Below are 12,029 nucleotides of genomic sequence, written 5' to 3'. Positions count from 1 at the left end.
TCCTTTATGTCTCCATTTTCCTCGTACGAGTCAACATGTCGTACATATTTGTATCTTTTCGTATGACCTACTCTTTGCGGTGAATGTGTCCGCTTATACCCTCTCGTTGGCTAATGAAAAATCTAAATTAAAATCACTGGAAATTAAATGCACTACCGTCAAACTTACTTCTTTTTCCACTTTAGCTTTACACATCATTTGGAAATGGCCAATTCGCCGGCATCGATGACAAATTTTATCCACTGCAGGACATTTTTCCCGTTCCTGATGTTGTAGTCTACCGCAGCGTGAACATCTTGCTTTGAATGCAGGTATCCCAGTATCTTTGTACAATGGAACTCCTGATTTCTTGACAATCAGACGATTTACGTCAACCGAATTCGGTCGAGAAGTCATTTGAGACGCTTGATGTTTGATTGATTGGTGGGCATTGATGAGTTTTGATACATCATCAAGTTTTAGTTGTTCCTTCTCCAATAGTTTCCGACGAAGATCTTCGGGAGCATTTTGTATGACCTTGTCAATCACAGCAATTTGACGGCATTCATATTCATTGCTACCAAAAGTACATTTCTCCGCTTTCAGTTGGATTCTCAGCAAGAATTTTTCAATCGTTTCGTCTTTATCCATTGTCATTGTCCAAAACTGAAACCTTTCGAAACTTTCGTGTTGTTTAGAGGAGAAGTGTTCTGTGAGCTTACTTTTGGCAATAACGTATGGATCACTTCCATCCAGACCGTCAACGTCTGCTCCAGGTATTCCATAGAACACTCCTTGTAGCTCAATACCGCCCATCGCAAGAAGTTGTGCCTTGCGATTTCTACCGTCTGTTATGTTGGTCGCGACCATCACATTCTCAAACCATCGAATCCAGCCGATCCAAGCATTTCTGACCTCCGATGATGGCAGGTGTGCAAACTTAAACTGCGGTAAGTTGTACGACGCAGGACTAAAAAACGATACAGACTGGACTATTGCTGCTTCAGCATGTTCCATTTTTTTTTGCCTATAGGAAGATTTTTTTTATGTTTCAGTTTTATATAAAACCTCTCCCAACATTTGGCCGGTTCTCAACTGGTAGGCATTTTGTTTTATTTAGAACTTTATTACAGTGAATTTAATCACATGTGCTTTGTGCAACATTCGTTCAATTTGTTTTCCGACAGTGAATTTAATCACGTTTCTGTTTCGCTTCATACTTTCATTCTCTAATATAGTGAATTTAATCACATTATTGCTCATCCGACAGTTTTGGCCACACTGGCTCGACAAAAACGCCTTCCTTTCTCTCGTGTTCAAGTGAATTAAATCACACTTTTACTCTCAACTCATTCATACAAATATTGAACATCACCCTTCAGTGAATTGAATCACACCACTACCAGTCTCTCATTCCCCCATTCAACTCTTTCCCAATGGCTTCGTTCAATTCTATAGTGTATTGAATCACATCTAGCTGTGCCTGTGGTTGTTTGGTACCATTGCCATCGGAAAACATCGCAGCCGTTCATTCTCAAGCTCGCCGCCCGGCAGGTCAAACGCAACCGCCAATGCACCCCACTTTACGCATACGACAGCTGAGTCTGAGATGTTCTCTCGCTCATCTATTTCGCTGTTACTCTCGCTCGTCTGTTAAGTGTTAACCGCTTCAGTAACAAGGACTGGAAGTATTAGTATATATATATGCTTCATCTCGCCAATCTAAGTTTTTTAAATTATTAGAATAACTTTTTTTCAGTTACTGCAAGAATCAAAATTAACACGAGAATGAAAAAACAATAACCAATGCCATTCCATTTCGCCATAGGAAAAGATCAACCATAAAGTAAGCAAAAATTGATTGACGCTCATTTCCTGCTGCATGTAAGAAGGGTGACGTACATAATGCTTAATGGTCACTCAACACTACAATGTTGGTTTTTCACTCTCGTTCTTAACTTCGGTCGCCTCACGTCTCTTGGCATGCTTGGTATACACGCTACCTAACAGCGTGGCGCCAATCCAGCTCAACATAATTCATTCATACTAATGCCAAAGTTATTCATTATGCACAAGTCTGAGTAGGATAGTTCGGTTAATTTCGTGCGTAGATGTTTACTTCCCTTAGCACAATCCACATTTCCAATTGGAAAGAATGAATCTAAGCATGCACATGTATAAAACAAGGGAATCAAAGTCACTAACACTGAATAAATTCTCCATTTTGAATTAAGATTACTTTGCTTGGAGATATACCAAGGTAGATTGCAATTTTTCTTGATTTATCTAGAAATCAATCAAGGGCAGCAGTGTCTCAAAATAAAGGAAAATTTACGTACATACCTGAGTTGCGGGGGAAAGTTCAACACGCATCTTCAATCAAACATTCCATTACAGGCATTCATACTTATCACCATTTTTTTCTTATCCAACTTTCACATAATTTTTTCTTGCACATTTTTTTTTTTTGAGCCCGTGATTTTTAACTGGCAAATGGGTTTTGGCACAGAATCTAACGGTTTATTTTATTTATTTTTTTTCTATTATTGCACCTCTCTTTTTTCCATTAATGCACAATCACGATGCCAATATGGCCGATATAAAACACGCCACCCAGTTGAGAACGGCTTTTTTTTCTACTGCATATTCCAGGAAACACCCCATCCGAAATTACCGTTTCTTCTCTTCAAAACGTGGACGGTAAATTAAAATTTCCAAAAATATTTTCCGTTTTTCACTCTACACAACTTTTTACTTTTATCGGTAATTTTCACCTCGTCGCCAATATGTGATGACCGATGTACGCTACAGTGTATCTAAGAGTGAGTCTCAGTGTTCATCCGATGTACCGCTGAACCCCTAACTGCAACCAATACTACCACGAGTACACTATACTACTACTATACTTACGTTGTGTGATAGGTACCACACTCGGCATACATGGACAACTTCTGCGCTGGTTTCGTTCCTAACTCGATGGAAGGCAACTCCAAATCAGCATTAAGGACTGTCTGCACCATTCTTCGCTACATCCGGCATCCCACAAGGAAGCCATCTCGGTCCAGCGATATTCCTCCTTTACTTTAATGACGTCAACATCAAATTACAAGGACCCCGCCTTTCTTTTGCCGACGACATGAAAATGTTTCGACAAATACGGGATAAAACCAATGCCGAGTTTCTTCAGAGTGAACTGGAGAGCTTTAGTTCGCGGTGTGATCTAAACAGAATGGTTTTAAACCCAAGCAAATACTCAATCGTTAAGTTTACGCGGAAACGCCATCCGATTCAGTTTAACTACCATCTCTTCGACTCGAGTATTCCAAGACACTCTAACGTCAAGGATCTCGGAGTCATCATGGATTCGGCACTAACGTTCAAACCACATACATCATCCATTGTGGATAAGGCTTCAAGACAGCTTGGGTTCATCTTCCGAATAGCGAAAAACTTTAAGGAAAAAAAAATCTCTCTATTGCGCGCTGGTTCGCTCAACACTGGAATATTGTTCTGCTGTTTGGAACCCTAACTACCAGAACGGTGTCAACAGAATCGAAGCCGTCCAATGCCGGTTCATACGCTTTACCCTCCGACATCTTCCTTGGCAAACCAGATTTCAGCTGCCAAGCTACGAAAACCGTTGTCAGTTAATACAGCTCGATACTCTAAGCATCCGGAGGGACTGCTCTCGAGCCCTGTTCGTCTCGGACTTACTGTCTGCCAGGGTGGATTGCCCTACAATCCTCGGACGCCTCGATCTTCAAGCTCGCGTTCGAGCTCTGCGCAATAACTCTCTTCTGCGAGTCCCGTTCAGAACTAACTATGGGCGCCTCGATAAAAACTAAAATAATGTGCATTCTGAAATATAATTAGTTTAAGTAACCACCGTAAGGGCCAAGGGGTCTGTTGGAACAAATAAACAAATGAACAAATAGAGACCGCACGGAATGTTACGCCGGCCCTGGCATAGACAAATTAAACAGACTCAGATCAAAGCAAAAGAAATAAGTACAACCATACTATATAGGCTTAAGCTTCATAAATTGTACATTTGCAATATTTTTTTAGCTGTAAAAACGCAGTCGTTCTTGGAATCTAGTGAAAGCTTCAACCATTCTTATCAATCATTTCCAACTCTCCCATCGAGAGACCGCGTTGCGTAAAATATTTCCATAAACCCTAAAAATGAAGACGCAAGCCAATTTGATGTCAAAACCCCACCAAGCAGTAGGAAACATTTAATTGCGACCCCAACATCGAATTAATGACGAAGTTTCAACATTAGTAGTAAATCATAAGCATGTAATTATGAGATAAACATATATTGCAGTATTCAAGGAGACGGATCCAATTTCAAATACATATATTTACCTCAGATATAGTTAAAGCAACAGGTTTTATTTACGATAATTAAATTATGATTGTAGATCGAATCCGTTCGGTTTATGACTAATAAGATTTTTTTGTCGAACTGTCAAACGCTTAAGAACGTCACGGCCAGCACAGACAGTCAAAAGTTATGGAAAAGATTTATGACAGACCGGTTGAATTAATAGCGAACCAACGTCTACCTGACCGAGCGCGCCATATCGCCAAAGAGACAATCGCCGAGTTCGATCAAATGTTGTTGTTATTGTTGATGATGGTAAAAAAACCGCAGGCACAAAAGAGTGGTTTCTAACGCTCACCAGTCGGTTCCGCGGTTGAATTTACGAACTTCATTAAATGGCGACATAATGACAATAAACACAGCAGGTGGAAACGCTCGCGTCCTGTCCGCTGCTGATCGCAAAAACAAGATACACACACAAGGGGAAAAAATTGTTTTCCTGCGAATCCAGCTACCTAATAATGATTGTTTTTAATTATCATTATTATTTAAATCTCTGCTGACTTATCTGGAAGGCATTTTTTATGTGCTAGATTGCGTGTGAGCATTACCGCTTCCAACGATTCGTGGCACACGCTGCCTTGTCTAGGCGGTACTACGTGATGAAGCTGCGGCCAAACAAGATCATCATCTCGCCCCGCACAAGCAGTTACCGATGATAATGTGGTCTGAATTTGACAGCACCGGACAACGGACGCGTGAATGATGGCGAGCTTCAGTCAGAACGCACACAACCATTTATTTTGACGAATGTCTCTCGGTTTTTAAGATTATCAAGTTGCGCAAGACAGACGGAGGAGCTGAACTGAGAATGTAAAGAAAATATCAACTTACATTATCTAGAAAAATCTCCAACGGCGAGGAGATGCTGGGCTTCCCCAGGTACCAGTCTTGGGTGGGGCTGTACTCGTCCAGTAGCCGCACCAGCCGGGGCACGTTCACGTAGTTGTCGTCATCGAAATGGCACCACCATCTGCAAAAAAGGGGTAAGAATTAGGAGAGGTGAATTAGTAGATTGTTTAAATGATTCAAACGACGTTTATTCTAATAGTAGTAATAAAACACACAATCTCAGTGTTAATTTGAAAACAATGAATTTATTTACGCCTCATTAGCTGTTTCGGAATGACACAAATTGTTTCCAGCAGTTTTTGGTTGCGGAATACTTTCTCCTCCGGTTTGGTGACGGTGTGCTGTCCGCCGCACAATCGACCACATTTTCTTCCACGTTGGACTTCCACCTTCTTCATCTTCTGGCCGACTCTGGTAATTCTTGGTGGGACCCAGTCCGGACAAAGCACGATGTTCATTTTCTTGGAGCTCATGGGCTAGTTACATCCGATTTGGAATAGATTGCAAGGTGATCTGTCTGTCAATTATTTTCCTCCCGTGGACTACTAGATGAAGTCGAACAACGGCAGAGGTCGGTGCTGGTAGAACGCAGCACACGCTCGACCGGTTTGACGATTGTGTGCGATCCACCGGCAGAACGTTTCGCGCGGGTGTGCAACTGAATCGATGGATCTCTTGGAGCTTTTCGAATGGCTCTTCTCGGTCTACCTTTTCCCGGTTGCGCTATCGGAAGATTGTCCCGGTCACGTTGTATCACATCCGTTTCGCATACGATGCAATTCAGATCCCCCAGGTAGCGATGAGTAGTTCCAGATGCTTCGGCCGGTTGTTGGCCTCCCGCGGTAAGTCCCGCTCGCTGGGCAAGTTTTTCAACTAGGGCACTCATTTCATTCTTTTCTTCGGACAGCTTGGTCATTTCTTTGTGTAGATTATCTTCTTCTTCTGCCATCCGTTTGATTATTTCGTCCGTTTGGGCTCGCTGTTCGATCAGTGCATTTATTTGGGCTTTCAGCGATTCGAGTTCATCGGTACAGTTTCGAACCATTTCGTGAGTGTATTGTAACGGGATCGCTTTCGGATCATCGCCTGAAGTTTCAGTTGGGACAAGACCTGCCCCCTCCAGCATCTTCAACACGTCAGCCAATCGATCTTCCAGCGTTTTGAGCTTGTTCTCCATTTGTTCTTGACCTGCCTTCATCAGATCCTGAATACAAGTCAACATATCCAGGAATCTTGGCTCCTGATCTTTCTGCTGCTCATCGGTAGCTTCGTTCATCGCTTGCTCCCCCGCTTCTCCAATCAATTGCCCTTCCAGTCTTTCTTCCGTCGCTGATCCGCTCCGACGCTCGTCCTCGCCCGAAATTCCGATATCCTTCGATTTCTCGCAACATTTCCTCAGCCGTTCCTCCAACGATTTGAGATCGTTCTCGAATCCCTGCAATTGTTCGGTATACCCCCGCACCGTTTCTATAACGATATTGCACTGCTCCCGGATACTGCCAGCATCCAGCTCCGTGGCACTACCGTCCGCCAGCGCGTCACTCTCGTCGACCATTTCCTGCTGTATTTCATCCATTGATCGCACCAGCAGATGCAGCAGTTGATGCAGCTTACAACAATTGATCACCCCGTCCGGGACTCCAATGGCACGGTTCACCATGGCGTGAAGGTCTAAATCGGACATTTTAGGCAGGTCTGTGATTTGGAACGCACAAATTCGAAGCTGTGTCAGTCAAAGTTTGATCGCCTACCACGATTAATTTTTTTCTTACTTATTTTTTATTGGTCATCTTTGAGGCATTTTTCAATTTTCGCTTGATCACACACAGACAATCCTGACTGTCCACCTGGGAAGCGGGATCATTGGCCGCCTTCTGGCAGGACATGCACAGCGGAATGGCATCGGAACCGGCCGCTATCTTAGTGTCCTTAATGGTTTCCTTGATCATGGCTTCGACCATCCGCTTCAGATCGGGAACGACCGTTTTACCGAGCTTATCGTGGACCATGGTTTCGATCCGCTGGCGAAGATCTTCCGGTTGCGGTGCACTTCGCAGCTTGGTGTCAATCCATTTCGTTAGCTCCGGGATCTGGACGCCGTTGGATGGTTTCTTCGCCGTTACGTTCGTGGTCGATTTCAGTGTTATATTGGCGGTCGATTTGATTCTTCCGGGCGGTTTGCTAGATTTTCCTGGATGATCTCTTGTGGTCCATTCGCTTGATGCATTACTCGGTAGACAGGAATGGGATTTATAATCCTTTGGGGACTTGGATGTTAGTGAACGCTTCGATGGAGTTTTGCTCAGTTTACCTGATTTAGAAACCGACTTCCCGCATTTACTGCAGACTCCTGGACGCGATGCGTCAACCGAGACTCTATTCAATTCACTTTCGAGACTTTTGAGTTTCGTGTCCAACTCCGTCAGCATTTTGGTTTGTTTTTCCGAAAGATCCGCCAGCTCTCTTACCTTGGTGTGGATTTGGACAACATTCTCGGAACTTTTTCCACTGGCGGATTTGTTTTTACCGGAACTAGTCCCCGCCGCACCGCACTTGTAGTCCATCTGGATTTGCTTCGGTGGCTGCAAATTGTGCACTATCACGTGCAGCAGCTTATGCAGATTATCATTATTTATCGCGCAACCTGGTGACACGGCTTCGTCCACCAGACGGGACAGATTTATTCCGTTCGCTCCCGACATGTAGAATTTTGAGGCGCGTTCGCGCAGAAATCAAAACATTTTAACTAAAACCGAAAAACAATTCCCGAATCCATTTGACAGCTGGCGACGCCATCTTCGATCGGCAGCCGCACGCAGTCAGCAGCAAGGTTCCCATCATCAGCCGATCGATTGATTGATTAACAGCGATGATCATGCAGAAAGCTGTGATCCGGTGGCGGAACCATAAAAAAGTACCCGCTTCCAAGTGGCGGGACGAATTACTGTGCGCTTCTTTCCCGTCATCCCGTAGCACCGTTCCTAGCAGCAGATTAATCTAATAATCGACCATCTCTGCGAGGGGTGGGGTCTTCGGTAGATCCGAATCGAAGCAGAAAAAAAGCTATCACGTGTATAAAATCTTCCAAATTAATTACCATTACATTGGATCAGATTGGAAATGGTCATGAATTTTTTGTGCCTAGATCGAACCCGCCCGGGAGGAAGCGAGAACTGAATCGTATGTGCGTGGAAAATCGACAAATCCCATCACCTCACGCTTTTTGAGGTTATGTAGATTCCCGTGGTCGCGACTGAGTGACATTCGTTCTACTGGGTGGCAATCGTCGAAAGTAATCTAAACTTGCCGAAAAAAAACCGTCCAACCTCCCGATCCAGTCAATTAAGGGGTGAGCCAAGTGATACAGAAAGAAAATGTTTTCTTAATCAGAACATGCTGGTTTTTGGGGTGGGGGGACACGGAAAACCACGGACACGCAGTGCAAGCAAGGGCGGCAAAAAATTTGCATTAATTAAAATGAATTTATCGGACAGCGGGTGCACAGCGATGTAAAAACACGCGCCCGCGAATTTTGCGCTTTTAATTGGAAGAAGCATGGACGTGTTCGTTGCTCGGTAACTGATCCTTTTGCGCGCGCAATGTAAGTTCGGTTCGGTTGTTTGCAGTTCTCTCGCTCTCTCGGTTTCGAAGATCGCCAGATTCCGATCTTGATCCCGGGCGGCTTCGAAGTTGCAACATACGATCACTACCTTCCGCCACCCTTCCCTTCGTCGCCAAAAAACCGACAGATCGTGTAGTTTCTTGCATATTTTAACGCGTACCGGAGTGTTGAGCAGCTTCACTACGCGCGCCCCGGCGATACAACACTTGATCAAGCGAAAAAAAAACACAGAAATCCTGCGTTCCCGACCGACAACGATTATTTTGGTTGTTGCGGGAATTTGCGGTATTCACTAATTAAGATCAATTTAATCCATTAGTCCCGGCGTCGCTGTGAACGGAGAGGGAAGAAAGTTGACTGGCTGTAAGGTTGTTTTATGCGAGCGAGCCGTTGATGATTGCAGCCTGCAGACGATGGTGCTGAGGTCAAATGCCACAAGAGCAAGGGTCACATTGCCGGAGGTTTCCCGGGAAAAGCGATTTTATGTATTCCATGGTTCAGAAACGGATGGCAAATTAAAGGTATATCTTCGAAGCCACTTTCAGGAAATAATCTCAAAAAATTTGATAATAAAATTATTCCAAAAAAATCAAAGGTTGTCTTTTGACTCGAACGACTTTAATTTGCTTTTTATCGACACTGTATATCGAATGCACCTTACGGTTAAAAATATTTCAGTTAAAAAGTTTTACTTTCCATTTACTCTACTTCACTGTTTCCTCCGCTCTTTCTTTTGCTTCCGTCATTTCATACATCCTTTTGCATACAGTCTCGATTTCAATTACACACTTATTAGTAACTATTTTTACTATTTTGGTTCTTTTTCTTTATTCCTCTGCATTGCTCTTTATGCCTCCGGTGGTTTTACTTTAGTTTCTTCAACAGTTTTACTTACGTCATTTTTTCATTTCTCTGTAACTCTTTTTATTTCTTCACTATTTCTGCGCTTCTTTGTACGCAATTTTCATTTTCACAGCTTCTTTATAACTCTACAATATCACCTCATTTTAGACTGCGTTCTTTAGAAAGTCAAGTTCGTCTCATCAATATCTGGCAAATCATCTTGGCCATCAGTTAGTCGGTTAATCCAAAACTTGACAATACATGCGTTCACAAGCAAGAGCAATCGTCTAGTTCGGATGATGTCCCGCAAGCACAGAACTTGGCTTGAAAGCACAGCGTTGTTTTTTTAAATTTACAGTTTGCGTTTAACCGCTGCGCCGAATAGACGTGTTTGATACGCCAGTGGAAACTCACGAGTGATTTTCGTTTTTTTTCTCTACCGCGTCAGGTTAAACCTGACGACTTTTGAAACATGGCATTCTGAATGCACAACCACTATGTCTTCAATCAAATCCCGTGAAAACACATTCCGGGTCGATTTTTCTAATCTTCCCAAACGAATGACATATGAAGAAGCTCACGCTTTCGTACACCATACTTTGGGACTGAGCCTCGAAACCGTGAAACGTTTGCAAGTGAATCACGCCCTCAATTGCGCACAAGTGAAATGCAGCGAATTAAGGATCGCACAAAAGACAGTGATTCGGCATAATGGAAAACATGAGCTGGAAATGAACAAACAGAAGTTTAAAATAAAATTAAGCATGGATGATGGAGGAGTGGAGATAAAAATCCACGATCTATCAGAAAATGTGAACAGTGAGCAAATCAGTGAATTTTTGAAGCAATACGGTGAAGTAATATCGGTGAAAGAGCTTATGTGGGGTGAAAACTTCATTTACAAAGGAATCCCGACCGGTGTCAGGGTTATAAAAATGTTGCTTCGCAAACACATCAAGTCATACGTCATGATCCAAGGAGAAAAGACTTATGTTTCATACTTCGGGCAACCAGCAACTTGCAAGCACTGTACCAACGCTTTACACCCCGGTATGCCATGTGCAGAGAACAAAAGACTCATGACACAAAAGCAAGGCCTGAACAATCGACTGAAGCAAGCACAAAGCTACGCAGAAGTGACGAGTGGATCTACATCAACCTTGCAGGGACAAAAGGAACGACAGCGTGGAGAGGAGGCTGCGACTGCGTTGATGCCAACTTTCTCAGGCTCAAACGTACCTAGTGCCATACAAAATCTCATTAGGATGAACTTCCCACAACGTACCGATAGTTCTGTTGTTGTGAACCCTACGCTGGATGAAGACATTGGAAACACATCGCTGACTCCAACAAGTACCACTAGTACAACTATCATGCCTACACTCGCTGCCACCACTCCTGCTAACAGTGTGGCTGATATTGCTACCAGCCAAAATACCTCCTCTATGGTAGTGTCCACGGATGAACTCCCAAGATCGATCGACCTCACGCGAAAGTCAAACGAAGACATAGACACGACTATGGGAAAAGGCCAACACATTCCGATGGAAACAACGAACAGCACTGACAGCACGAGTTCGGCGAATATCCCTCCTAAACGGAACCACCTGAGCATCCCCGAAGAATCTCTGAGTCACGCGATGCTGGATCTCACCGAACGATTGGATTTCAAAGTGCCCCGACCTCTCTCTCGAGCACTTCGGGAAGAAACGATGGACTTCTCCGGAAGCGACGTAGATAAAAGTATTGATAACGACACGGATACCTCTGACACACACATGACAGACAAAACTGATAATGAAGATAGTCAGAACGTGAAACGAAAAAGAGGAAGGCCGAAAAAAGCCAGCATCAACACCAATGCAATCTCAAACGAAAACAAACTTAACGCTCTACGTACGTTATTTCGGCTGCTTGATCTCGATATAGTGTTACTACAAGAGGTCGAGAGCAACCATATATTTTTAGCTGGATTCAATACGTACACGAATGTAAATGAGACGAAACGAGGAACAGCAATAGCTGTTAAACAACACATACCCGTGAGCAACGTACAACGCAGTCTCGATAGCAGAATTATTACATTGAAAGTAAACAGCTGTGTAACGATATGCAACATTTACGCACCCTCTGGTGTTCAAAGCTACCAGTCTCGCGAAAGCATGTTTAACGAATCTTTGCCATTCTACCTAAAAAATGCAGCGGAACATGTTCTTGTTGGAGGTGATTTCAATTGCGTCATATCTGCAAAAGATGCGACTGGAACCAATAATCAAAGCATTGCTTTGAGAACGTTGGTGCAAAATATGAACTTGAAGGACACTTGGGAGATCAAAAACGGGA

At 43.5% G+C, this 12,029-nt stretch overlaps 1 protein-coding gene across 1 annotated transcript in view; it reads right to left on the bottom strand.

Moving 5' to 3' along the window:
• The window catches only part of LOC131694082 (fringe glycosyltransferase), a 452,643-nt gene that overhangs the window by 30,263 nt on the left and 410,351 nt on the right, over positions 1 to 12,029 (bottom strand). The window contains exon 5 of the mRNA XM_058982458.1: positions 5,204 to 5,342. Within this exon, the coding sequence (XP_058838441.1) occupies positions 5,204 to 5,342 (139 nt within the window). The remainder of the gene's footprint in view (positions 1 to 5,203; positions 5,343 to 12,029) is intronic.

This window comes from Topomyia yanbarensis, chromosome 3 (assembly GCF_030247195.1).
Source record: "Topomyia yanbarensis strain Yona2022 chromosome 3, ASM3024719v1, whole genome shotgun sequence".
In the NCBI taxonomy this organism is placed as follows: domain Eukaryota; kingdom Metazoa; phylum Arthropoda; class Insecta; order Diptera; family Culicidae; genus Topomyia; species Topomyia yanbarensis.
The sequence above is the reverse complement of the archived record's forward strand: the minus strand, read 5'-3'. Positions and strand labels throughout refer to the sequence as shown.